Source organism: Pempheris klunzingeri, chromosome 12 (assembly GCF_042242105.1).
Source record: "Pempheris klunzingeri isolate RE-2024b chromosome 12, fPemKlu1.hap1, whole genome shotgun sequence".
Classification (NCBI taxonomy): domain Eukaryota; kingdom Metazoa; phylum Chordata; class Actinopteri; order Acropomatiformes; family Pempheridae; genus Pempheris; species Pempheris klunzingeri.
The window spans coordinates 9,665,808-9,693,794 of NC_092023.1; the positions used below are offsets into that span (position 1 = coordinate 9,665,808).

Consider the following 27,987-nt stretch of genomic DNA (forward strand, 5'->3'; position numbering starts at 1 on the left):
CAAAGATGAAACCCTGAATCAATCAATCAATCAATCTATCTATCTATCTGTGTGTGCAGTAAGTGTCTCTGTGATAGTCCTGAAAAATATAGAAAAAGTTATCAGTTCACAAAAGTCCTCATCTGTGGACCAGAGTTGAATCCTGATGCTTGCACATGTGGAGATTCTTGAATCGTTGGGTCTCTCTCTTAATTAAAGAGTTTGGTCTTGACCTGCTCTTTATGGAAACCGTCTTGAGGTAACGCTGTTATGAATATATAAATAAAGATTGATTGATTGTGTTTTCCGGCAGAACGTGTGTATACGTAGAAGTGTGACAAGCTTGTACCTGGCTGGAGCGCTGCTGATGCTGCGCTGCTTGGAGCTGCGAGCTGATCCCACCGGCTCCTGAGAGACGAGGGACCTGAGGAGAGAGACAGATCCTCTTGTGGCTTTACTCTCTTCGTTAAATCACATTAAAGGCTGTTACAACTGAGCAAGGTAGGCCGCTTCAAAAAGTGTGTGTGTGTATATACCTGGGAGAATATAGAGGCTATGGAGGTGTTAAAGGACAGCTGACTGTTGGACAGACGCTGGACGAGCCCGTGGGTGGAGCCTGAGTCCAGGATGGGCCCTGATTGGCTGGTGACGGGGGGACGCTGACTCTGAGGCTGCACTGACCGACTGCGGTACTCTCTCCTAGCTGCAGACACACACATGAACACACACACTAAGAAATACACACTTTTATAATCCAATATATAATTAGAACCATTCAAATTAAACCAGGTGTGTAAATATGATGTTTTATTTGCGTTGAGGCTGATGACTTTAAATTAAGTTACATGGGATCAGATTACTGTTCAATTTACAGTTACTGAGTTTTAAAGTAATTAAGGTTCATGGCTGTATTCCACTGTATCTGCTGCAAACATATTCAGCACCAAACTGTCTTAAAAACACAAACCTTAAAAGAAGTGGCCAAACCAGAACTAAATTATTATGGATAAGTCACGTGAAAGACCAAAACAAACAATGTGTTAGTCCGTCTCTTAACACTTCTCTACCCCGTGCATTAGTTCCTACTGAACACTAATATCTTTAAATTATATCTCAGTTTTTTTGTCTTTTCATTCCTTTATCCTTTGATAAAATGCAGCAGTTAAATAAAATAATGATTAAATCTACATTAAAACACAAGCTTAAAGTCTACGTTTGTTAACTGAACATAAAGTCTAAGCCCATGTAAATTCAACAGTAGCACAAGTGGAGAGTCATGAAGTCATCAAACAGACTGAGCTGGCTGTATCCATTGCTAACATTAGCCAATATAACCTATAAGTCATCCCAGACCGAGTAAAGCTGTAGCATCAAAGCCCCTGAGGGTGCATTTTATTACTAATAAATTCAACTTTTCTTATGAGAGGGGAAGAATGCATCATTTCAGCCTTTAGAAGTTACGTAGCCTCACTTTAAATACAAAAGTATTCAATAACAAATAATAACACCGAAAGCTATTGTATCCCTGCTTATATTGTAGTACCTGATCTGGTATCTGTGTGTGTGTGTGTGTGTGTGTGTGAGAGAGAGAGAGAGAGAGAGCCAACTCGCATTGTGGGAACCAAAAGCTGCTCTGCACAAGTTTTCTTTTGAATTATGGCTTGATTTTAGGTTCTTGAGTTAGGTTGTGGTTGGGGCTACAGTAAGGGTTTGTTGGTGCGTACCTGCGTTGTGGTGCCTGTGGCTGTGTGTCGTCCTGGCTCTGTGCTGGTAGAGGCTCAGGCTGTTGGATGTGACGGAGGACGGGCGGTTGTGGCTCAGCGAGGATGAACCTCCGGCACCGCAGTCCACATCCTCCATGTTCACACCGCTGTTACAGCTGGTCAGGTTGTCCTTACGCACCCTGCAGAACACACACACACACACACACACACAGCTCTGATTTATTTATTCATGTCCGCATCAGTGCAAGGGCCACAAACTGGCAAAAGACCATCAAAAATTTTGCAAGGCTCGGCTATTCCAGCTGGTTAAGAGCACACACACACATAAACTTACAGAGAGAGAGATGTTATGTAACTGTGCCAGCATATGTGACACACACCAGTGCAGTCTTCCTCTTAAATAAGTTAAATGTGCTCGAGCTGACGAGCCACGGCCAGTCTCCTCGGCTCCTTGGTTACTTAGTGAAATTAAGACGACGCCTTTAACTCAAGTGCGATGAAACAAGATTAACAATCTAATCTAATCTGAAAGGAAAACTCAGCTCTTAAGAAGCTTAAACACTCAGTCACAAAGACACACACATTCACACACACACATGCCATTAGCTGACCTGTAGAGGTTAATGCAGCGCCTATTCGATAAGCTATGCTGAAGGTAATGTGTAAAAGAGGGGCTGAGAAAAGAGAGGACAGAGGGAGAGATGAAAAGTGGGGGGAGGATGTAGAGGAAGAGGAGGGAAGAGGGGGAAGCAGGGAGGTAAGGAGCAACAAAAGTCAGATCTTTTGGCTGCCCTCCCGCTCTGCAATTCAGGCCTGTCTTCCTCTCAAGTGTGCAGTCCCACCATCCCTGTCCATGTATTTAAGGCTACATTAAGCTGGCGGGGATGTCTCTCCCCAGCACTGACTTCCACAGAGTCAATATCAGTAAATCCACAGAGAAGCACTCACTCAGCAGGCAGCTGGAGCATTACACTGCAGTTACGCTGCACCTTATCCAGAGTGAGTTACACCAAATACACCCAGCTGAGTAAGTAAACATTATAAGTTACCATCATCTCATGTGTCTCCTGGAGACTCTGCACCCTCTTTAACAGTTAAAAAAAAAAAACATATTTAACATTTATCAGCTAAACTAACTGCTGTGGATGGACACACTGTACATCACATCGCCTGTGTGTGCACGGGCTAATACAACCAGCTTTTCAGCAGTGTTTGCAATGATTATTTAGAGATGCCAAAATTTAAATTATCACTCAAGACGTTACATTTTGCGTACCCCGATACATCTTAGCTGCACATGACGGAAAAAATCTTAGCACCTCAAAACCCTCAGCTGAACTTCATTATAAAAGACCTTTGAGGCTAGAAGTAATAATTTCATTGAGCCTCTTTTCCAGAGTGTCTCATTCAAGGACCCTCAGAGACTGATGGTTATTCCAGCAACTGAAGCCAGCATCTATCAATTACCGCACCGTCTTTATACCCACCAGACTGAACTAAATAAAAAATGATAAGGGAGTCTTTTTTTAGCATGTGAAGAATGTTAATTGAAGAGCACAGTCACAGGAGAGTTGTTGGGGAGGTTGGGGCGAGGAAATGAAATACAGACTGCACTCTCGACTGAGATGAAATCGAGGAAATGTGTTGTTTCTTTCTGACTGACCTCAACCATTTAGAGCAGAGCCAGGAACGAATGGCGTCAAGGCTTAGAGCCCCTCCTCCAATACTGCGGAGCGTACGATGTGTTCCAGCATATGATGTTGTTAGTGGTGACACATACCTAAAAAATATTGAAAATAAATGTCAACAACACAGACATTTTCATAAATGCAAATTTTAAATGCATTCCTAAAACCTTGTGATGTTCGTGCCATGCTCTAGCCAGCGCAGCGTAGAATGACACACACAGGGTGTCTGCATGGATCAGCAAGCTGACTTTTTAAGACTTTTCAATAACGCTGTTTATTTAATTTAAGGCCTATTTTGCAATAAATATAAAGGTCAAATGTGAAAATATAATTAAATAATCTGCTATCAGTTCAAAAGTATGTCAAAATGTCAATAATTGGTTCAGTTAAAGAACAACTGTTGCAATGATAATGATATGAATAATGATATTAATCACTAAAACTGTCTTTCAGCCAGTCGCATACATTATGTGTTCAATGTAGCAGAAGTGTAACAGGATGACAGAGACATTAGAATTCAACTCTGAACTGATTTCATCAAAAATTAAATGTTCTTGGAGTAGATTTTAGAATATAAATATTTAACACCTTCCCAAACAGTATTTAGGACTATTGAATATTTCTACAGCCCTTAGTAAATGTGAATTTAAGATATTTTAATATGTTTTTAGGACCCTGACATACATGGGGTATCCCAGCGGCTGGTCACAGGATGAGTTGACCATGTTCCTCAGCGCTTGCTTCGAGTTCTGGATGCTGCCGCGTTCTGGGTTTCGGTTCCGTAGAAACACCAGCTCCTGCTGCTGGCCCGCCCACAGACCTCGCACACACTCCTTATTGATCTGCAGAGAGGGACGAGTGAACAACTGGAGCTTAATATGGCTGAGAATTAGCAGGAAAGGAGTGCACTTAACAAAGTAATCACAGGGTAGAAAAGACTGATTAGAACCTATTAACACAGAGATAAATAGAATGTGGCTATTTAGTGGAATGGGTTGATAAACCTTGCGTAACCCTACTTACATGAGTTGTTTGACATTTTGGGAAATATGCTTATTTGCTTTTTTAAAGTTAAATGAGAAGACATAAAGACTGGAAATGGAGGGGGGGCAGCTAGCCTGGCTATGGCCAAAGGTAAACACCAGCACCTTTAAAGCTAATTAATTTACACACTATATCTTATTTGTTTAATCTGTACAAAAAGAGCTGTAACAACTTGTGCTGTGGCGTGATAATTAGTGAGCTTTAGCTCTTTCTTCCTGTTCCCTGTCTTTACTATAAGCTAAGCACATTGCCTCCTGCCCATAGCTGCATATTTAAAGGAAAAGTCAGAATTTTGGGGAAATGCTCTTATGTGCTGTAGCTTGGCACAAAAACTGGAACCAGCTGACATGGTTCTGTCCAAGGGTGGCAATATCTGCCTGCAAACACCTCTGAAGCTCACTAATGAACACATATCTTATTTGTATAACCCAAAGTGCTATTAGGCAGATTTTGTTACCTTTGAATACGATCAGGTTATCTGAGAGCGGCATCGATCTGCTCATCCAACTCTTGGCAAGAAAACAAATAAGCGCATGTTGAACTGTTCCTCTGACATCATCCTCTAGTGTTGAACAGTTTAACTTAAAGTGCAGAGTTAGAGCACTTCAAGTAGCTGCAGAGTCGAAAATATCGACCAGCAACCCTGTTGTGGTCATTTTGTGCAATGGGTTGATAAAAACTTTTTTCTTAAGTTTGCTTTTAATCTCTTAATGTTTCATATTCATTAAGGCCTTGTCTTGGAGCTCAGGCACAGATCAGACCGACTACCATCTATCCAGATATATTCAGCTGAGATGGGATTCAGTGACCACTTGTGAACATATTTTCGTTTTAGTAACAATGAACAGCAGCCATTTCTCAACAAAAAGACACATTGGTGCTCAGCCACACAGACAGAGGAAGTGATTGTGGCTGATGTTTGGTGCCACACGTCTGGGATGAGTTACAAAAACCTTGTCTAAGTTTGTATAGGCAGGTTTGTCATCTTGTATGCACACTGCAAAGCTGACACATTTGCATTCAGTCAACGCCACTCATGCACTCTTTGGCATTTCACACCATCTCACATTATTCATGCACTTTTTCGTACCAACATTTTCTGTCTGAGCCATAGCTGCCACCTGAAAACTAAAATACTTCCCACTCATACAAACCCCTCATTTCCACCCTCAGCCCTTTTACCTTGATGACCTTGAAGCTGAGGTGGCGTTTGTACAGCATGATGATCTTGTACTCGTCCGTGCCGTCATCGATCATGTGTCTCAGTGTGAGCAGCGTGTCGCGGCTCGATAGCACCGCCTTACGCCAAGCGGGGTCACTCTCGTGGCAGATGACCAGGCTGCTGCGGTAGTTTGTGATGGCTTCGTACAAGATGGACGCCTCCTCGGTCTCCTCCAGACAGGTGAAGTGATCCTGAGATGACAGGAAAGGCATGATGCATCACTGTGGAATTTGATCAGATTTTAGACAAAAATGTCAGCAGCCTTTTAAAAGCACAGTCCACGTTACCTGATGCAGTTTGAGGCTCATCCTGACTGCAGGAGCCACCACCTTCTGCAGGAGGTCCAGATCAGCAAAAACCCACTCGTCTTTGGTGGCGATGCGGAAGTCGCCTTTAAACAGGGTGTTGAAACCGTACAGAAATGATTCCAGACTTTGGGGCATGAATCAGGGGTTTGTTGGTTGGGTGGGGGATAAAAAAGAAAGGAAGAGAGGATGAGAGGTGGGAGATTAAGAAATTATTAAGTATTTTTTAGAATGTAAAGCACACAAAGATAGAAAGTCACAGGCCCAGTGACAGAAATCTGTTAAAATGATGTGTATGCTTAAAGTTTTAGCTACTAATGCCCCCTTCTGGTGTGTCTGTCAAACTGCAGGTAAATGCCTATGGCTACTGATAACTCTTAATCCTGTTTTTACACAACCCTTTTTTCAGCTGTAAAATTGTACAATTATATAACATTTTTCTATTCAATAAAACATGAAACTGATATCAACTATTTCCAACTATCTACTATTCAATGCAATCCTGAATGCAGAAAAAACAGACTTCAGGATGGATTACATTTCATCTTATTTTTAGATGAATTAACTACGAGATTTAGATTTTAAGTGGTATATTGTTCTTTCCCTAGTGTTTTTATTTTATTTGTGCGGTTTAGATTATAAATATTTCATTAATTAGCAAACCATTACAGTCAGCATCACTTCTGTTGGCTTATAAACTAATATAAGTTACTTAACTTTAGTTAGATATTACTGTGTAACTGACATTACCTACCTAATGGTCTGCTGTATAGCTGTTCAAAATGTCAAATGGAGGTGTAGCGCCACCATGGTGATGAACAAGGTTTACCTGTTGGACATGTTGTGTGATGCCGTGCCAAGGGATCTCCTCCCCAGGACAGAGAGAGCGTAACACAGAGTCACCAAAGGAGAGTCTTCATCGCTGTCCACAGGCTGGACATGGAAACAAAGACAAAGATGGAGAAAACATGAAGAATGAGCCAAAGACTTTCCCATGATGCATTTATGGTGATAAAATGTTGTGTTGTTCTTCTCATAAGGAAAGGATGATAAGAGTTCTATCAAAGTGACAAACTCTGTCCACACACAGACATAAAAACACCTCACAAAGCACTAAAAACCTCTTCTGTGGTAGTTCCTGCTGCAATAGGCATCTCCAGGACCACATTTGATTATACACACACACACACCGTGATAAACATGACAGCTATAATAAACAGCAGCAGAAAATCCCCCAGTGGCTCAAATCCATATGAAGTTTGATTGAGTAATCTAAGTGATGTACCGTCTCCATCTTCCCAGCACAGTATTGAATCCACTCAAGGTAGACGTTGCAGAAGCTGGCACGCGTCACCCCTTGCAGACAGTGCACGTAGTCTTCATCGATCTTCACACTAAAGACCTGAGGATCGCGCTCAATGTGATGCCACTTGGTGTAAGACTGCAGCGCCTCCTGCATGGTGGCATCCTTGATCCAGGTGCACAGTTTGGGAGAGTGGACCAGGTAGTAGATAATACTCTGAGAGGGGAGAGGAAGGGAGGGAGGGACAGTTAGTGGGGTGCGGAAAAGGATCATCAGACAAAAGCAAAATACTAAACATGAGGAAAGCAAAGCATAAAGACATGGGTGTGTTTTTTAGCTGCTGACCATGTCTCAAGTCACTATTAGCAACCCTTTATATTTACAATTAATGCATGAAATACTGGTTTATATGCCAATAAAAGTGTTTAACCTTTTGGCTGGAAAGAGCCCTAGACAAGGGGAATAATTAGTTTTCAGTCCACTACTGTAGAGACAGTGATTGAGTGTGTTAAAAGTTAAATGCATTATTTAAGCAGCACTTGGTACCGTTCCATACCTGTGACATAAATATCATCTTAAAAACAGACAACAAGACATTACAGGATCACAGCAGATCACATGAAGTATGTCTGGCTGTGAAAACCAGAGGAAACTAAAGAAACATAAGATGTGTACAGTAATAATAACTGTGTGGGGTTTCTGTGGGCTGAGTGATGACTAGCTGCTTTCTAAGTCAAACCAGAAAATGAATATTTTCTTTCCCCATACAAATGAGCTTAATTCACCCTGTCTATTTGATCTAGGCTTGAAAAGAGTGGCATATTTTTTATAATACAATCTAGCCTTGTGTAGTTAATATTGAATACATGAATACAAATCAATTCAAAACATTCTTCTGTACTTTAGAAACTTCCCTGGGAGAATTGTGAGTAACTACTCCACAGTGTTATTTCCAGTTACAAAGTTATTTGTCAAGATTCACAGCATTGGAAAAAACTCCAAGGTTGCCAAGTTACCTAGTAAAGAGGCAATATAGTTTGCATGCTGTTCACCTTAACTACAGTAATGAAATGACGTAAAAACTTGTAAAACCATCTAAAAAATGCATATAAATTAATACAAATGAAACGTACCTTCAGGTAGTAGGTGATGAGTAGCTTTCGGAGATCGTACACTTGCAGCATCGTGGCTGCGTTGTTCTCACTGATGCTGTAACCCTCCAGCAGGTACTTGGTGGCCATCACCTCCCAGGCCAGCCAGCGCAGGTTGAAAGCTGCGTTGCACGACAGCATGTGGGGCAAGTGACCCGGCTCGCAGCAGCAGCATGCATCGTCTTCCTCCACTCCCTCTGTGATGGCCTCCACCTCTCGCTGCTGGCAGTACGTACCTAGGATGGAGAGAAATGAAGGTGAGAGCAGTTTAGCTCATTCATTCATTCAGGAAGGTATAAAGCAGGGAGGGATGGTCAAACTTTACCTCTGAACTCCAGACCCCTCAGCTGAAAAGTGACCAACCCATTGCCGATCTCAATGAGGTGGACCAGGGCATTGAGGTAGTCAGAAGCCAGAATGAAACAGTCTCCGGCGCTGTAGTTGCCCCATCGGCCCAGCATAAGGTCACCACAAAGTGAATGCTGCAGTGAGCGAGTCAGGTACTCGTAAAAGATGGAATTTAGGTTGCTATCATCACACCCTGCGAGAGACGGACAGCGAGGGAGAAAACAGTCAGATGGATGCACGGTTGTCAGGAAAGGACCAAGACGGGTCCCTCCTTCACTTACTCTCTGTAAACTACAAGAAATATATGTCTTTTGTAGCCTGTAACTGATGTAAGTGTAGTTAGATAAATCTCACCTGTCTCCTTATCCACTTGGGACACCAGCCTGCTGTTGGAGTTGTCAATGCGCTTTGTGCTGCAGAGGACGGGAGACAAAAACAGTAAAAACATGGATACGGTTGAGCCCCAAAAGAGGCCAAAAGTTACCATTTATGCAATGGTGACAAAGTATCCAGATGACTTTGTCATGTCAGATAGGGTGAATTAATATGTAGCAGCTGATGGGACGACAGCTTAAACATCAGTTTTGAGTCCAATCAAAACTTATTTTAAAATGCTGCCTCTAAAAGAAGGTTCAAAACAGCTGATACTGACAATACAGCCCTTCTGAAATCCTTGGTGGACTCAAATATACATCATTGTTGTCACTGTCAATATATCACTTTGTGATGTCACTGCTGTTTTGGTATTGACATTAATAACCTGCACAACTACTGACTAAAACACAGAGATCTGACTCCAGCAGAGATGATGCTGTCAGTGATTTCAGTGTCACGAGTTTCAGCTGTACCGCAGAAAACAGCGTCTAAATATAACCATATCACATGCTGCTTCATGTCAAATCACTGAGTTTTGCACAACAAAGCTGCTGGAGTATTTTTGGAGTGCTTTCAGCGAGCAGAAGTACACACAGTCTCTCACATCAATAAGTTAGAGGGAACCGAGGGGTTACGTTGTGTGAGGGTGAGCAAGATGGAGAGAGAGAGAGAGAAAGAGTGGATGGAGTCTATCTGTTAATCTGCTCAGCTCAAGGGGATTGGATTGATCTCTCCTTTGGTGAAATAAAAAACAGAAAAATGCACACTAAAAATGTTAATGTTCAGTCCTTTCCTGAAACAGCTGGGGACTGTAGGGTTTTGCAAATGTTACTCAAACAGAGTGGAATAGTGCGGCTGTTTGGGACCATTTCCATTTGAGTGATAGTGTCCATAGTAATGTCTCATTCTCAGTCCAGTAGTGTGGCTCACTGATGTGTTTTTAGTAGTTTTTGGACAATATTGGAGGTCTGTGGCACAGAGAATTAAGCTGTATCAGACTGGGATTTGTTGACAAAACTAGCAGCTTTTCAAGACTTCCTCAATCTGGACTTTTTCACACACACACACCCAGACTCTTTGGGAAACTCAATACACACTCACTCACTTCGTACGGGCCTTACTTGTAATTCCGCTCCCAGAACTTGATGGGCCGTGGATAGGAGGAGATGAAGATGGCGCTGCCCAGGAAGGGAGCAAGCGGGGTGTAGAAGACGGTGGTTAACAGAGTTTGGAGCAGCAGCATGGCTGAGTCTGGACACACACACGTGCCGGTCAAGGAAAGAAAAGCAGGTGCTGAAGCGCTCTGGATCGTGCACACATACAGGTCTTAGAGGAAGGATACGAGGCACTGCAAACGGCTGAGCAAAGGCATGGAAAGCGCTGCCCCAGGCGATCTGCCAGGGAGCGATGTAAACCAAGATGAAATGGAGCTTCAGCAACAACTCGCGCATCTGTGCAGAAACAGAAACAACACAGCCAGTTCCCTATATCAGACCTAAACAGAACAGTGGTTTATTAAACAGATATGAAACATCTCTATAGAGTCTGTTATCTAATTCAAATTGCATTCATATGAATATAAATATGATATGAAAAATTAATAAGCCCTCTGTGGCTAACTGTCAGCATGTAAAATCATTATTATTGCTATTATTATTCCACTATGTGTGTTAATGGAAAATTAAACAAACAAAACAAAAGGTACTTCAGTTGATTATGTCATATTTCATGTTTTCCTACAGAGTTTGGGGTCTGTCAACAGCTCATTGTGTCAATGCAATAAACCATCGTAAAACCATTTAAATCAAAAGGAAAATATGTTTGTTACTTTTAGTCAGCTGAGGGGTCCTCCTCAGTGATTTGGTGTTGTACTTTTATTAAGTTGCAGCACTCAACAGAGACATAATTTAAAACAAAAGAAAGGTCAAAATTGAAGTTGCAGAGGCCGAGGCATCCTGATTTTTAATCTCTAGTTTGGGTCAGACTGCAAAAACTGCTGGATCGGACATAATGCAGCTCGACAGCAACTTTTGAGATGATCTTCTGCTTAGACCCTTTCTGACTGGTGAATGCCAACGTCTTTCAAGCTTCTCCCCTCTAGCTCGTAACGTGGTCGCTCTGTTAGAAGTGTGCCTCCTGTCAGGGCTGAGATAACCAGGATGACATCACTATGACATCATCAGGGTCATTTTCTCAGATTTGACAAAGCTGCTTCAAAGGCACAGAGGACACGACACCACTGCCTTCATCTACTTGTCGTTAACACAAAACTGACCTTTGTATGTAAAAGTGGTGGTAAAAGTTCTCCTTGTCAAGAGACATCTGTTTACTGGAGTGTTTGTATTCGAGTGTTGCTATGTTTGCACTTTCAACTGTTTGCCCCTTTGAATGTTATGAGTTTGTTTCTATTTCTCAGTATCTGTTGGACTCTGTATCCATTTCTAATTGTGTGTGCGAGAGATAACTGTGTCTCCGAATTTTCTCTGAGACAATCTCTCCACCAGGATGCACACCATTGTAATCCCTATTACACTGGCTCACACACACACACACACACACTGTCTCCAGGTATCATCAAACCTTGTTCTCTCACCTTGTGGAAGACAATAGACATGATGAAGAAATCCAGCAGAAAGCTCTCTGAGGCGCGCGGACAGTCGAAATGGAAAAAGACGAGTGTGAAGAGCAGAGTGAGGAACTGGAAGCTGGGGTCGCAGAAGGATGAACGCAGGAGTTTCATACCAGCAACTGTCGTCAGGAGAACATCACAGCTGGAGGCGATGCAAATGAAAGTTTAGACGACAGCAGGTCAGCAGGGGGTTCATCATATACACACACACACACACGCACACTCTGCTGTACAGGCAGAGTGGCGCTGCAGGTGTGTGTGTGAAGGGCTGCTGTGTGTTTGTGGCTGTATGTGTCCACTCACTGGATTCCAAGCTTTTTGCGGTGACTGAGGGCAAAGCCATCAATAGTGAGTGCGCTCAGCACGATGGCGGGGTACACCACGTACTTCTCAAAACACAGGAGCCCCACGTACAGTCGCTCAAACCACATCAGCACAGCATCCTCTGCGGCACATGCAAGGGTGACAAAATAACACAAGCACGTCACAATCACAGCTTTCTAGAACAAAGACAGACATAAAGCAGAGTTTATAGAAGAACTTTTTTTGTTATATAACTGCTATTCAGTAAGGGGAGTCATACTGATGTGGCCATTTTGAGAGGGAAAGCCTTATTCTATTTACCTCTGCCAAGGCCATGTTTTTGGCGGTATAGTTGACCGAATCATGGCGCGAGAAGAAAAGTCAGGGAGTATTTCACTGGATAAGTAAAAACTTTGGCCTGCTGGAGATGCTACAAGACAAATCTCGGCGTCACCAGAGTCATTAGGATTCATCCTCTGGGTACCAAAGATATTGGTACCAGTGTTGCAATTCGTTCAATATTTGTTCATGTGATATTTCAGTCTGGACCAAAGTGGTGGACCGACTGAGTGACGCTGCCATCCCTTGAGCCACGCTGCTAACACGTCTGATACATCATAGCCACCTGCATCAAATCAGCATCACTGTCTATTAAAATGTGGATTTTTACTGTATGCAGGTCTGGATCCTGATGCGGATGAAACATTTCTAAGCATTTTCTATTATCAAGATAATACATGTGTGTGCTCTACAGACTTCTGGTTGATTCAGAGTTTTACTACTCTGGACTACATCCAGTAGACATGCTGACCTCTGGGTTCAAACTGGTGGTACTCCTTGGTCTTGAGGACCGGATGGGAGATCCACAACCAAGGGTGATGCTTCCTCAGCTGGGGGATCAGGTAGTGGGTTACAAACCCCACCGTCCCCGCCAGCGCGTACAGCACGATGGTCACAAAGGGCTGGAAACAAGTTGGTATCCAATGAATAATGAATTCATGAACATTTGTTAATATTCCTAATATTCCTGCACAATGTGACAGAGATCAAAACTAAAAAAGGCAGCATGTAGAAAGAGGAAACAAACAAGAATCTCACCTTAAGCGAAAGAAACACAGTACTCGCAGTGATGGCGAAGGTTAGGATGTAGGCAACAGAGCACACGACTACATCCGACAGCAGAATCTCCTTCTGCAGAGCACAAGAGGGAGGGAGTGCTGTAATCATTAAAAATCCACACCGAATGAAAACACATTCATTTGTCAGACTCATTTAGGTGTTTGATTATTTCTGTCTAATCATTCTGAGCTGAATCTTTGGAGATCAAAGACACAGCAGCTGGATGAGAGTTAAGAGCCTCACAATCCCCATTAATACTGTAAAAGGCGGCCGGAGGCTTGTTTTCTGCGATGCATAATTCCCTGTAATCACGCAGAATGATCGACAGCAAACATTGGGGTTTTAGAGGTTGAGTCAGTCTGTCTTCCTGCTTGCGGTGTGTATGAATTTGTATTGATTTTCTGATGATAGTTATTGTGCTTTTATATGAGTTAATATGGCTCTGGGCTGCAGCAAAGCAAAACAATAAAACCTGGTCGATTATTGCTCAGTGGAGTAAAACGAACACTGGAAAAACCAAATTATCCAATGGCTGATAATAACCTGAGGCATTAGTCACTATCTTCCACTAACATCATCACTGATGACACCAAACCACGTTACATCAGTTTATTCCTATACGATCGTGTTTAGTTACCATAGAGTTCTGCAGTTTCTCAGGCAGTGGGTCTTTGCTGTCCGTGTCTTCCTCCTCCTCTTCCTCACTCTCCACCAAAGCAGGCATTATCTTTGACTTGATCAGAGATCTGTAAATACAGATGTTTTATGAGTAGGATGCTATTTTTTGATTAACATAAACAGACCTCTTGATATGAGCCCTTAAGCAACTAAAGGCATTAGAACATTGAAAAATCTGAATATCTTAATAAACTAAAAATTCCTTCCTTACAACAGAAAATATGTGGGATATGGATTCTCACATGTGAAATATTGGCATTTTCATTTAAAACAAAATTCACATGTGCTGTTTTTGTTGTTATTATATTGAAATAAAAATATTTGAGCAGAACAAGTACAAATGAAAACTAATGTTTATGAAGATAAACAAAATTGAATGAAGATTTTCACTGTATGTTCACAAGTAAAAGTCAGCGTTAACATTACTCAACAAATATTAATGCAATATAAAACAGAGTAAAGTACAGTACATACTGTTCATTAACCATCTGCCTTCACTTCCTCATGTCCATGAACCCAGCTCTCTTTCTCCATCCACCTCTCTAATCTTTCACTTAAACACTGCTACAGAGAAGAAAGTGTGTGCACAAAAACACTCACACACTGATACTCACAGTAGTACGGAGGGGTCACTGCTCTGTCGGCTGAGGTGGTAGGAAAAGACCACCAAAAGGCCACAGAAACCAGAGAACAGAGCCGGGGTGTGCTGCTCATCCCACGGCTCCTGTAACCACACACACACACACACACACACACACACACCGGTGCAAATCAAACCATCACTTTTAAAGCCAGAGTCAACTTTTTTTTAGATCCCACTTTAAAAGCTTCTTCCCTCCTGCTGCAATAGTGTATTCACTTTCGAAGGATGGGACAAGCGATCCTTTGTTTTTGGCTGCACACTATTTATAACTGAACTCCCCGTCTTCTTCTATTGCAATAATCAGGAGAATGGCCATGAACACACATTCAGTTCAAAACTGAAAAAGGAGGGGAGGCGAGGAGAGTAGAGGAGAAGGGGCTACTTTTCCATCTCCTGCCTATGCTCTGCTGTGTTTCATATCCAGTTCATTTCTACCTTGAGAGCTCCGAAGCAGAATCCGTAGAGCAGAGACAGAGCCATCAGACTGCGTAGGATGCTGTAGACTGCAGAGATGAGACTCGTAGCAGCTGAAAAACACAAATTAGAGTGAGGAGGAAAATACAGGTCTTTTTTTCAAACTTTGGTTTTCCAAGTTTTAAGGGGCTTTAAACATCAGATGACTGCTACATGTTAGGTTATGTTAATGTTAAGATTATACGTACAGGCATCAAACCAGACACAGATCCACAGATGCACCCGGAAATGAAAGTTTACAGTATTTACTGAAAATTGAAATTAATATCCATCTAGGATCTGAATTCATGTACACACGAATCAAAAGATTAGAAATAGTTTTACCAACCTGTCCCTCCGAAAAGGTGCATGTCAATCTGCTCCAGCAAGTAGATGGTGAAGGTGTTGATCTGAGGGAAAAGGCCCACCAGGAAGGTAATTGGGAAGCAGTAGGTAAAACCTGTTTAATGCATTGAACAAAAGGCACGTCTTAGTATCTCTCAAGGACAAAACACTGTTTAGAACAGGAAATAAAACAAATATTAAACCACAACAAATATGTTGTGTAATAGCTGCAGGAGTGTCTGAATCATAGCTGGATTTGAAGGCTGCACATGTGTCTCTCCTGGTGCGTTTATCCCTACCCACTAGCAGGTTGCGTACGAAGTGCAGGGCGTCGTGGCAGACGATGGTGACACCGTACAGGGTGGAGACGGGCAGGTCCTTCCTCCTCAGCAGCTGCTCCAGCATCCAGATCAGAGCACAGAAGATGCAGAAGTAGGCCGCTCGGCTGTAGGCCACCAGCTGGTTGTGACCCTGGAGACACACACATGAACACAACAGTTAGGATTTTAGCTAAAACAGCAGAGTTTCACCCTGTTTTTATTCACTGCTAGACCCTGCAGGACAATACTGGCATCTGACTGAATCACAATTAGAAACTCTGCTTCAAAGCTGGGTCACATTTGGTTGAACGGCCATATGTCTCGCACTGTTTTCATGTCATTTCCTCTGTGATGGAAAAGGGAACTGCTTTCAAATTCATGACATATGCCAAAGACTGACAACATGAATCAATAAAGAGAAACAGCAGTCACAAGATGACGCCAACCAACAATACGTTTTTTCTTAACTCTGTATATCTCCTCTAAAAAAGACTCTTAACATGGAACTCACATGTGTTGGTGAAGCTGCATCTGGTTGAACACTCTGCAAAACAAAATCACAGAAGCAAATATTGAGTCCCCATTTCTAAATTAGCACAAGTTGAAACAGTTGAAAGCAGTGAGAAAGTAAGTGGAAGCAGAGGTCAGTTTTACTTTTCATCTACATTAGGTCACCAGGGAACACACTATGGACTCACACATCGGTCAATCAAAGGTGGTTTTAGTGATGAAATAGTTTTCCTTAGACCATTACAGAATGCTGAAACAGTTGCTTTGATTTGTTTCTCATTCTGGACACATGTAAAGTTTAGGTACCTTCAGTAAGGAATACTGGCAGCTGGCGATGACCAGGCAGAACTGGAAGACCCAGAAGTCTTTGAAGCAGCCGTGGTTGAGAAGCACAAAACCCAGGAAGGAAACCAGGAAGGCCATGAACACCGCAACTAGATTCTCCAGAACATCCTGGTTTCTATACAAAAAAAAGAAAAAAAGCATATGCAGATGCAGGTCATGGTAGAGGATTCAGTAGCTTATTAAGCATCAACTATATTCTTTTTTCAAGAGGAGCATCATTTCTTCACAAAATTGATGCTCATATGCTGCTCAACTGATGATTCGATTGAAAAGACATGATGTTGATTCATGATTCATCAAACTGGAAGGGGGAAAAACACAAAATGACTAAATTGACCCTAAGTGAAGTGAAGTGATATTGATGCCAGAGATGGTGCTGTCAGATACACTGAATGCTTTTTGAGACAAACATTTTAGATACAAAGAGACAAGGCCACAAAAATCTAGTGGCTGACAGCCTTATGGAATATATCTAAGAAAATATCTTAAAAATACACTAGTGTCTAATATAAATATTATCCAGACTGATTTCCCAGCTGAATAATGTGCAATGTTTGATTTCTAGACTTCAAAATGTGTGAACAGGCAAGTTTCTTTGTGTATTACCTGTCCAAAAGGGCAAGCAGGGTGAGTCGATCATATAAAATGTTGATCCACTTCCCAGGCAACAGTTTGAGTTTGTAATAAATCTTCCTGGTTGGTTTCTCCTGAGTGGAAGTCTCCGACGACTCATCCAAAGAGTCCTCTTCCTGACAAACACATGCACACGAACACAAACAATTTGTACCCACATCAGTTCAACTGCAGGAGACCGGTGTTTTATATCAACATGATTTCTCTCGGAGGATAATTCAAAGCACAGTCATTAAAAGTACACAGAACAACATCACTTTAATGATGTGAAACACATAGAAGGCAGTGCATTAATGATTCAGCAGAGAGTCTGTGTTGTTTTGGCCTCAACCAGCAATCCAGGCAGCTCATGTCGCCCATGCTGGTCTGCATCCAGCACTGACGTACACTAATTCAGGACCAATCGCTTGACGACTGATTCAAACAGCAGCGATGACTCATATTTTTTCTGTCACACAGTCTGACAGAGAGAAAACACTAATCTGATTTAACAGTCGGTTGATTAGCATTTCTGTCACCCTCTGGGGACTCGATGTGGTAAAACTCTCTGTGATGTTAATGAGTAGGAATGCAAATTGAAAAAGGAATCAGTGTCAAATGGTTTAAACCATATTTTTAATTGCATTTGTGAATTCAACTTTTATTTTTAAACTGTCTTGACCATGTTGTTGTTTATATATGATTGAATCTATATTTGATCTCATTGATTGTTAATTAGTCATTTTTAAGCTGTTATTTATGTATCCTTATTCTATCTGACCTATTTCAATTATTTAGTTGAAGGTATCCTGGGGAGCTTTTTTGTGAACAGTTGTTTACATTCACTGTTTCTCACCCAAACACATCACATCATGTGTATCCTTGAGGCCCAACAAAAACTGTTAAAAGCATCCCTAAAACTGACTTCTGGAAGAATTTGAAACCTACATAATTTACATCCATCTTTGCTTGCAGTAGTGTTGTTGATCACTGCCTTTGTGGGCTCATTGCTACATTTCTTGACACATTACTAACACCAACTATCGATGAGTAAAACAGAATGTGCACGTGGGTCCTTGAGTGTGATCCCGTCTAAAAAACATAATTCCTTAGCACTGCTACTATAGCACTACTACCCCTCAGGATATCTTTAAACAACAGCTTTACAGCCATTTGGAAGACCACTGATACCTTACTGCCATGCATATGTGTAGCTTTATGAATAAACAGTGAAAGCAGATGGGCACCTGGAAGATCTCTGGGTGCGTCCTTCGGGGCCGAAGCCTGTGTGCAGGGATGATGCGTCGCTGGAAAGGGCAGTCAGTGTGACCCGCCAGGCCATCCTGACACTCTGAGTTTGATGACGTCGAGAGCAGGTCACTGAGGACAAACACACATAAAACAGGCTGATGGATATACGTGAAATAAACCTGATTACAGAGGCAGTAATGATAGGAATAGGTTGCAAGAGAACACGCAGGTAGACAAAACAAAAAAAGGAAGAAGGAGATGAAAAACAGGTAAAGGAAGCGATGAGGGAAAGATTTGACCGTAGTACCACATGTTGCCTGTGATGAGCTCTGCTCCGAGCGGCAGGTTGAGAGCTCTCTCTGCATACAGCTTACGAGGCCTGTCTCCTGGAGATACGAACACACACGGAGAACTTGTCAGACAATTTCTCTATAGATAATAATGTGCAGTAACTGACATCCTGAATCTATTTTGTGGGATTTTTGTTTTAGCATCACAGACAGACATTCGAGACTGAACTGTAACTGAACAGCTGAACATCTTGGAGCCATTCCAGAAGAATGGCATTTAATCTACCAGCTTTTCGAGCTGTTTCGAAACTGAAGCTGTCAGCTGGTGGCAGAGCCTTCGTCACATGCTGTATATCTGTTCAAAATATCAAAATATCATCAGACCATCCCAGCACAAATAGATTCCTAAAACTGATCAGGGACCTGGGTGACTGACTATTTTAACAGCACCTTATTTCCAGGAATGAGTAAACAGACTTTGCAAATACTAACTAAAACACTAAATGCTTTAACTGCTCATTCTGTTCAGGGGTAGCTGCTTACGGTGCACAGTGTGGAAGGTGTAGGCCTCTTCTTTGTTGGTGGCCTCCGGTCTGCAGATGACCTGCAGCATGGAGCTCTCTGACTGAGAGGTTTGCGAGGGAAGGGAATCATAGTCTGGATCCTTCTCTCTGTCCGTCTGTGGACTGCAGACAGGAAACACAAGCTTGTATAAGTATGTATAAGTGTGTGTGTGAGCTCTTGCATTACTCACTTAATGGGGTAAGAAAACTGGGAGAACACCAACAGCATGGGGCCCACAGTGTTTTGTTCTATTTTGTTGTTATTGACAAAAAAGAGTGTCAAAATGTTTGTTTGGTGATGGTTAATGTTAGGTTAGGGTCAGAGTCAGGGATAGGTTAGTGTTTTTTAGTTACAGTATACATTGTCTCTATGGGAAGTCCTCACAAAGATAGTAACACATACTATTGTGTGTGTGTGTGTGTGTGTGTGTGTGTGTGTGTGTAGAGGCATGTGTACCTGTCAGGGGAGACTATTGGGATTTGTGTGGGCGGTAGAGCCTGTAGTGTGTCGGTAGGCAGACTGGTGGGAGGTTTGGGTCTCTCTGGTTTGTTTTCTGCGTTGGTCTCTGTTAACGTCTCAGCTGCTCTGGAAGCTGCACTCAGATTCTCTGCAAACAAATCAAATAAAAATGTTTTTTTTTTGTTAGATTAACACAAATGTTATCCTTTTCATGTAAATGTAGCTGAATAAATGATGGAAGGCTCATAATAACGAAACCGCACAGAATCATCACTTGTAGTTCCCATCAGCTGTACTGGGGGGGTTTGTGTCTTTTAGCTCATTGTTTTGGTTTCAAGATCCAAAAATTCACAGTTTTGTTTCATCCTCACCAATCAGGCAGCTGTTCAAAGAAGAGGATGTGTGTGCTACCTGGCCAGCACCAAATGGAAGACAAAGTTAGCAAAAGAGTTGGATCAGATTGCTTCAAATTGTATTCAGTTACTCAATACAAATTACAGCTTGTTCTGCTGTCCCTGAGAGGTCCAAAACTCAGTAAACTGAGGAATCACTATTTCGAAAGCCCACAAGCTCACTAGCTGACATTACAAGCTGTGCTGCTCCATTTATCCCACTTGAACAAAGTGGTTTCCACTAACAGAACAGCTGAGTGACCTCCTGTACAACATCCTTAGACCGTATCGGCGCTAAAAACACCTGACTGAACAGATTATGTTGATAACATAAATTTATTATAATAATATATCTAGCTCAGCATGGTATTAGTATGGAGCTTTTGCCTTATGTAGCTGATGGGACCATGCACTAAACACAACAGTAGGAATATACTGCAGCTCATAAACCAATGCTGACATTGCACTAATGTATGCACTTATGTATAAACATCGGCATTATCTCTAGCCCTATAAAACACATTAATAAAGGAGGTGGAGAAAAAAGAACAAACCCTCTTGCTGGGATTCACCTTCCTCTACAGCTCCCACTTCCTCTTTGCGTTCAGGCACCTCGTCTTCGTGTGTGCTTGCACCTGCAGCTCTGGTGCTGAGGGATCCCAACAAGGAAACAAACTCCAAGAAGTTGGATTCATTGGGAATCTGGCCCTCCTTTGCTTCCAGATCTGACTTGGAACTGGTCATGGTGGTCTGATAAAGAGACAAATGTTTGCATGTATTCATGGTCAGATAGATGAACTGGGGCAAAGATACAGAAACTGAAATAGAGCTGAGCTGCCAACATACTGTGTTATGTGAGCGGTCTGAAAGCAGCACAGCATCTTTCCCACTGTCCATGCTCAACCCGCGGATGTGAGTCCTTCCTCCGGGCCCGTAGCGGCCCAAAGCCGGTGGCAGACGCAGGAAACCTTGTGAATCCACATGAGGATCCAGAGGATCCGTGTCATCAGGGTGGGAGTGGACATCGATACCTGATGAGCTGTTGTCATTTGTCAGCTGGGGGCTCAGTGTGCTGTCATTATTCAGCTGCAGACCAAGATGTTCCTGGTCTGGGTCTGGACAATCCAGTGTGGTGAACTCAGAACTACTTGTTTCCCTACACAGATGAAACTCTTCACTTTGGCTTGTTGTCTGTTGCTGTTTCAGGGTTTGGTCGTCCTCTGAGCCAGCCGCTTCTTCTCCCTCTTCCACATCCTGCTTCTCCTCGTCAGGGGAGTCAAAGGTGATGACGGGGATCTTGATGTGACACTCTCCCGCATCCTTCTGAGCCTTGTAGGAAACACAGAGACGCGTCACACACATACTGTGTTCTCCCAATGGCACAACTCAGTGTTAGCACGAGCAGCAGTCATAGAGACTTGTGCTTCAACATGAGGACAGGTGTGCTAATTTCTCCCGCATGGCTGAATTCTCTTTTCAAACCATTCAGAAAGTTTGCAAATGGGCTCATAATGTGTTTGGCACGCTTATATCCATGGCAAAAAGTGAGGACTAAATTCTGCCCTTATAGGACATTTATGTATGGACATTTGGATTCAGCCTCCAATCAACTGTTTTACAGCAGAGCTTTATTATGATAACTATACATAAAAATAGCAGACGTAAGGTAAAAGCTTTGTTAACAATTGCTGTCATATAATCTTTATATATATTTTGCACCAGCTATTTTATCAAATCAGAACTTGTACTGTACAAATTAAAATAAACCTAGTGTTAAGCTACATAGATTTTAGGCATAAAGGCAGCGGCAGGAATAAAAATATGCAGTGTAGTCATTACATTACTTGACCTGCTGCCTGGTTAGTCATTGCAAACTCTTGCTGTGCTGCCAAACATTTTTCAAACCCACGGAAGTGTATTTCAAATTGTGGAGGAGATCCCAAAGCTTCCAAAGATACCAAATGTGTCTGGACAAATATGTATAAAATGTCAAACATTTGATGAGTCTTTGGGTTTAAATATTTGACTCAATGAAAGCATCATATAACTACAATGAGGAGCTGGAACAGACAAATAACACTGGTTGCTAGAGCTACTTTGAGGAGAAAAATTGGATGTGAAGGTGGTTAATACCTGTGCATTATCCAGAAGGCTCTGCTTGACGCTCTCTTCCAGCTGAGCAGCAGTCTGAGGGTCACAGCTCATGGTGATGATGATCTTGACTGTGTCGCTGTCGTCCAGGTGAGCCGACACGGGCCCGGGTCCAGAGTTGTCGACCAGAACGACTTCAATCTCATCAGAACAATATGTCTCCTCCACTAGCTCAGCCTGAGAGACAGCACAAGAGACAGACAGAGGGAAGAGATGCACCCATGGTATATTAAATACTTCTACTACTAGTAATACTACTTAATCAATCACATAATCACCTAATTTCTTTCTGTTAAGTAATCCTTCAAAGTCAACTCCCAAACATACCGACTTACCCCTGTGTCTATATCTGTGAGGCTTACCTGTGCAGGAGGTTCCGGGATGTCGATTAAATCATCCTGGTGGTCTTGGGGAGTCTCCAGTGAATTATTGTTGGCATCTGAGGGCTCTTTTTGCCCGTCGCTCTCCTCTTCGCTCTCGTCTCCACTTCCCTTGGAGGGAGGCAGACCCTCATCAGCTGTTTCTCTGTCCGTAGTCTCTTTATCCTCACAGTCTGTCTCCTTTTCTATTCTGTCCTGCTCTGAGTCTTTCTTTGCTGTTCCTTCGTGCTCCGGTTGCTCCCTGTCAGTCCCCGTCACTGAGCTCTGAACGTCCGCTGCTTCTTTCACGGCAACATTCTCAATCATCTCTGCATCCATTTTCCCCGTCCCACTGGCAGATCCAGGCCGCATCTCTTCTCTTTCAGCTTGGGATGGGGGCCTCTGCTGGGCCTGCAGCAGGGGGGCGGCCTGGTCTGGATTGGGGCTGGAGAGGTCATCTGGAGAGGGCTCTGGGCTTAGTTGCAGGCCTCCTTCCACAGGCTTGTCCTCTGCAGCACTCTCACCCAGTCCTGGAATGAAATGAAATGCCAATTCATAATGCTTATTTAAAATGCAATAATATTAAAACCACTTTAATCCTAAAATTCCTGCCATGGAAATATTGTAGTCTCTTATTTGGCTGCAGTAAGAGCACACTAGCACACTATTGTCAGCAGCAGCATTTGCCAGTGACAGATAAATATCTTCCCATTGTGGTCAAATGAACTGCAGAAAGCGGGCGAATCCTTCTGCTGTTACAAACAAAAACCAACGTTTTGCTACAATTGCGCAACCATCTGATGTAATATACCAGTAAACATATACATCAGTGTTTAGATCCCTTTTTCTCGATAAGCTGACTTCACCAGAACATTAGGTCATACATTTACTGGAAGCAGCCAGCTGTCTTGTAGGCTGTGCTTGTCCGAGCATATTTACAGCAATGATGTGTGCGCAGAAAAGGAAGTTGTCAGTCTATATTGTGCACCAGAGGAGCTATCAAGTGCATTAGGGAAGAGGAACAGAGCTGGCTTCCAGCACACTCCAATTCTGACAATACACTGCACAGAACACTTGTTTCCCCAAATTGCACACAAGGCCTGAATAGCTGCACTAGAGATAAATTAATGATGACCCGTGTATGCTCATCATTTAGTCTTATTGCCAGTGTCACATTTAGCGTTCCACAGAATCACTAGAAGGCACTCAGCAGCCAAACGGACCTAACAAGTGCCAATGGATGATCCTGCTTTTGTAAGACATCAGCAACATGTACGCCAATGTTTGAAATACGAGTGGTGAAAGAAGAATCTGTTGCCTTATTTCTGTTGACCCCACAATTCCAAAATAACAACACAAAATGTATCCAAGTTTGTCCCCCATAGTCAGTCAGGAGCCACTTTAAGCCTTTTAAGTATTTTCTTCACTTCCAGCTAATGTCTTACAAAAATTCAACCCCTTCATTCTGGCATTTCTGTTTTTGTTTCTGAAGTCACTACCTCTGATCTAGAACAAGATCCTTTAATAATCAAGCCAATCACTTTTAAATCACTGGTGAACCATACTAAAACTACTACTTCCTATTCCCTCATCTCAGAAAAAAACATTAATACTCAAATGCTGCAAGAAGACGACTGTATCAAGCTTAAAATGTGGCAGACAATAAATACCCTACATTTAGAGGAGATTCGGTATGCTTCAAAAACATGCTCTCTCCATCTTATCCCCTAATTAAGTACCTAGAAGCTTGAAATTAGAAAATAGAGGGATTATCTAGGCTCCTTTTTGCTGTCTCATCTGTTTTGTTGTTATTACTGTCCCTTTTTTCTCTTACTGACTAAATGTAACTGGACACTTTATAACAGATAATACCTCATTGCTATATAATACAACAAAACAATGCAGACTTCAAACGCACATTGGTATCATTGTAAATTTCACAAGAAATATTGCAGCTGTGAGTAACAGCTCCAACAGACAGGTGACAAATTAAAGGAAAACTAACATAGTGTTTTGGACCACAGCAGCCTCAGCACTCCTTGTCATAGCGTCACTGAATCTCTATTGGACAGATGAATGCTGTTCTTGCAAAATAAAGTCCCTTTCTAGGTGTTTTAGTGGCGATGGTAAAGAGCTGATGTTCGGTCGGGCTGAGATCAGGGGAAACTTCCACAAAGATATTTTAGACTAGACTAATTTTAGGCTAGTCTTTACTCTGCTCTTGGTTCTAATGCAATATGATACCAAATGACAAAAAAGAAGAAACCACGTCTCACAATTTGTGGCTTTCTAACAATGTTGTGGACCAAGTAATGAGAAGGTGAAGAGTTCCAGTAGTAACCAGGAACCTGGTTGGGAATATACAGCAGTGAGAACAGCTTGAATTAGCAGAAGTACTGAGCCCTGCTACATTAAGAGGCCATGGCATCTGAGCTCTGCTGCAGATCTGCACTGCCTTGAGATTTTATGTTACAGTCTTAATTTGCTGTGAAATACAATTCACAGCAAGTTAGTCCCAAAATAGTCGACAACTGCACTGTCTTAAGGTTTGTGCGACGGATGAGTTTTACATCTATCCGAAGGCTGACTCCTAGTTAGATCTAAGCCACTGTCAAAAGCGATCTCTGTGAGAGGCCATAGCATATGATTCACATTATATTCATTCATACTTATCACACATCAGTGACGCCTCGTTTCCTGTATGGAAGCATCTGCATTTGTTAGGTCTCATTAATCCAGAGTTTTCCTTTAATAGTGACCCATCTGTATCTTAGAAAAAGATCAGCATCACCTTCTGCAGTCTTCAGCTCATCTGACTTCGAACAGTCCTGCATGGAAGAGAAATCAGACACACGCGATCGAAATTAGAACAAAATGTAGGTCAACACAGTGTTTTCTGAACTGTGAGTTCATATTGGCAGGTGTCCACCTTTTTATTGTCACTCACCACTCCAATCAGTCCCGGGTCGGTTTCAGTCTGTTTTACAGTCACCTGGATCACCGGACTGGGGCGCTTCCGAGCCAACATCGTCATGGCAACACTGTCGGGAACCGTACTGCTCTTCCTATAAGAGAAAGACAGGAGACGAGGGAGACATTAGATAATGAAGAGAAAGAGACAGAGAGATGGGGAGTCTTTGGGAGTCTGTGCATCACGTTCAGAAGAAATCATTTGACCTTCATCCCCAGCCTCCCATGTTTTGAACATAAAAATACGCTGATTAATAGAGATGAGGAAGTAGGAGAAGTCTTTGCATCTGGACTTACTGTTTCATCTCCCACTTCAAAGATTATCAAAAAATCTAAAGACATACAGTCATACAGGGAACAGAAAGTGGTGGTTTTTCTGGTACCACTTCATAATAAGGGGACAAATCATGTACTTTAGTGATGCTTAACCAATGCATGGCTCATGATGATTTAATGCATGAATGGATGCAGGATGCATCATGAATTTCTGGCTCTTAGCATTAACTGCTTTCAAATTGGGCAACAGAAACAAACATTTACGTCACAATTTTTCAATTGGTACCTGCTAGCTGATTTTGGTCTTAGCGCATCTCTCTCTACCGTGCTACACACCGATTCTTTCAACTATTAGACAAATATTTTGGATAAAAACAACAACCACTCAAACTGTAAATGTGCATGTCTGACAGGCCGAGCAAATGCATTCACCTGAAATAAGCTTTTATGTAAGAGGAATCCAGATTATTCAGTTGTGTACTAAGTAATGATTCGTAAGTACGTATGAATTAACTTTTTTAACTGATGATTTTTAAAAGTGTGAACTAATCATGCAAAGTTACACTGACTTGGCTTAATCATTTGTTAACGGTGAGCAACAGGAATTCATATTTCACCCTGTATTCATTCATGCACTGAATCGTCATGAGTCATGCATTTACTAGCCATTACTTAAATATGATTTATGCTCTAATTATAAAGTGCTACTCATTTCTTTTATCAGTCTCTGTGCAGATCAAGTGTGTCAGAGCAGAGAGGCCCACTGAGGATCACTGACCTCCCCTCATTAGCTCGCTCATTCACCAAAGCTGTACTGAGTCTTTGAGATGAAGTGGAACGAGCCTGCATCCCACTCTGAGACACTCGATCGCAAAACCAAACTGATCTCAGAGAAAAAGGGAACTAAGAGAAACATGACATGCAGAGAGAGAGAAAATGGAGACTAAAAGTGGAAGAAAGAGGATGTCAAGCAGTTTGAGGCACTTTTTTCAGTTGTGGCATTAGTCTAAGGAGGTCTCAGGCATAAATGCACAATTTCATGTTAATAATTGAGTTGTATCATTAGAGATTTAGCCCTCTGGCCTAGATTTTGTAATGACGGAGCAGCTTAAGGCACAACGGGCAAAAAGACCAACGACCAAAAAGGCCAGTTTGCTAAATGTACCGATACTGTATGTCTCTCTGAATGACCTGCAATACACCCATAAAGGTGAGACCACATCTGCAAACTTGAGCAGGAGCTTTTTAGCCAATTCAGGTAATTAATCCCACTGATTGTAGATTCAGAATTCTAAACACGTCTTTGAGGGTTTACCTGATGCTGGCGGGCAGGCAAGAGTCCGAGGCATTACTTTTCTTCTCCGGAGCCTTGCTGAGGTCAGACAGGCTGCTGCGAACCACTGCCTCGCCCTCATCGAACATCAGATGCAGCCGATAGTTGGCCAGCTTGATGAGGATGAAGAAGACGGTGATGGACGTGCAGTAGATGCTCAAAGCCATGGTGGTGGGGGGCAGGGCCTGTGGAGAGAAGCGGAGAGGAGCCTCTTCATATTCAAATCAACATCTCCACAGTGTCCTGTCTCGAAAAGAACAGTATTTGATTCAACGCTTCACTCTGTAGCAGCCAGAAAAGCACCAAGTGTCTCTTCTCATCAAAATGCAAGCAGATGAAATTCTGCCAAAAATTAAATCTTATTTGGTCACACAGACACACTGTTCCTGGGGTGTATTACAGGCTCACTGACCCACAAGATCTAATTAGATTAACTGGTGGGTTAATGAAGTTTATTGATCACCAGGGGAGGAATGGCCCATAGCAAAGAACAGGGAGATTAAAGATAAAGCATCAGCATCGTGCTGATACATGAGTCATGTTGGTCTGGATAGAAATCTTGCTGTGTTGGACATTTATTAATGTCTACAGGTACAGATTTACAGTCTGAAGTTATAGCCCATGTGTCATTTGTGCTTGTATTTGATCGTTCCTCAACTTTCTGCCACAACTTACCTCTCGTTGTGTGTTGTGGTTGACCTTCAGATAAAATGCTAATAAACTTGAAATTTGAAACATCTCCCCACAGAAAGCTTGTGTTGTTTTTGCAGGGGAGGCAGTGGGTGTTTCCAAACAGACTGTGAGAACTGTCTGCAACAACATTTTAATATAGCTTTAGTGGCAAAC

The 27,987-nt window shown here is 42.3% G+C and overlaps 1 protein-coding gene across 1 annotated transcript in view; it reads right to left on the bottom strand.

Annotated features, from left to right (window-relative positions):
- The window catches only part of pcnx2 (pecanex 2), a 30,549-nt gene that overhangs the window by 1,573 nt on the left and 989 nt on the right, over positions 1-27,987 (bottom strand). Inside the window, exons 2-38 of the mRNA XM_070840918.1 lie at positions 27,124-27,326; positions 25,510-25,627; positions 25,354-25,390; positions 22,566-23,092; positions 22,186-22,380; positions 20,899-21,381; positions 20,625-20,802; positions 19,658-19,808; positions 19,181-19,323; positions 18,655-18,733; positions 18,344-18,476; positions 17,091-17,233; positions 16,446-16,599; positions 16,141-16,173; positions 15,609-15,780; positions 15,314-15,424; positions 14,947-15,038; positions 14,483-14,592; positions 13,828-13,936; positions 13,170-13,262; positions 12,883-13,033; positions 12,072-12,213; positions 11,733-11,910; positions 10,482-10,590; positions 10,261-10,390; positions 9,119-9,177; positions 8,742-8,957; positions 8,399-8,652; positions 7,248-7,481; positions 6,792-6,895; positions 5,945-6,089; positions 5,618-5,848; positions 4,076-4,233; positions 3,367-3,483; positions 1,704-1,882; positions 516-682; positions 329-403 (exon numbers count right to left, since the gene is read on the bottom strand). Coding sequence (XP_070697019.1) covers positions 329-403; positions 516-682; positions 1,704-1,882; positions 3,367-3,483; positions 4,076-4,233; positions 5,618-5,848; positions 5,945-6,089; positions 6,792-6,895; positions 7,248-7,481; positions 8,399-8,652; positions 8,742-8,957; positions 9,119-9,177; positions 10,261-10,390; positions 10,482-10,590; positions 11,733-11,910; positions 12,072-12,213; positions 12,883-13,033; positions 13,170-13,262; positions 13,828-13,936; positions 14,483-14,592; positions 14,947-15,038; positions 15,314-15,424; positions 15,609-15,780; positions 16,141-16,173; positions 16,446-16,599; positions 17,091-17,233; positions 18,344-18,476; positions 18,655-18,733; positions 19,181-19,323; positions 19,658-19,808; positions 20,625-20,802; positions 20,899-21,381; positions 22,186-22,380; positions 22,566-23,092; positions 25,354-25,390; positions 25,510-25,627; positions 27,124-27,326 — 5,913 coding nt within the window. The remainder of the gene's footprint in view (positions 1-328; positions 404-515; positions 683-1,703; positions 1,883-3,366; positions 3,484-4,075; positions 4,234-5,617; positions 5,849-5,944; positions 6,090-6,791; positions 6,896-7,247; positions 7,482-8,398; positions 8,653-8,741; positions 8,958-9,118; positions 9,178-10,260; positions 10,391-10,481; positions 10,591-11,732; positions 11,911-12,071; positions 12,214-12,882; positions 13,034-13,169; positions 13,263-13,827; positions 13,937-14,482; positions 14,593-14,946; positions 15,039-15,313; positions 15,425-15,608; positions 15,781-16,140; positions 16,174-16,445; positions 16,600-17,090; positions 17,234-18,343; positions 18,477-18,654; positions 18,734-19,180; positions 19,324-19,657; positions 19,809-20,624; positions 20,803-20,898; positions 21,382-22,185; positions 22,381-22,565; positions 23,093-25,353; positions 25,391-25,509; positions 25,628-27,123; positions 27,327-27,987) is intronic.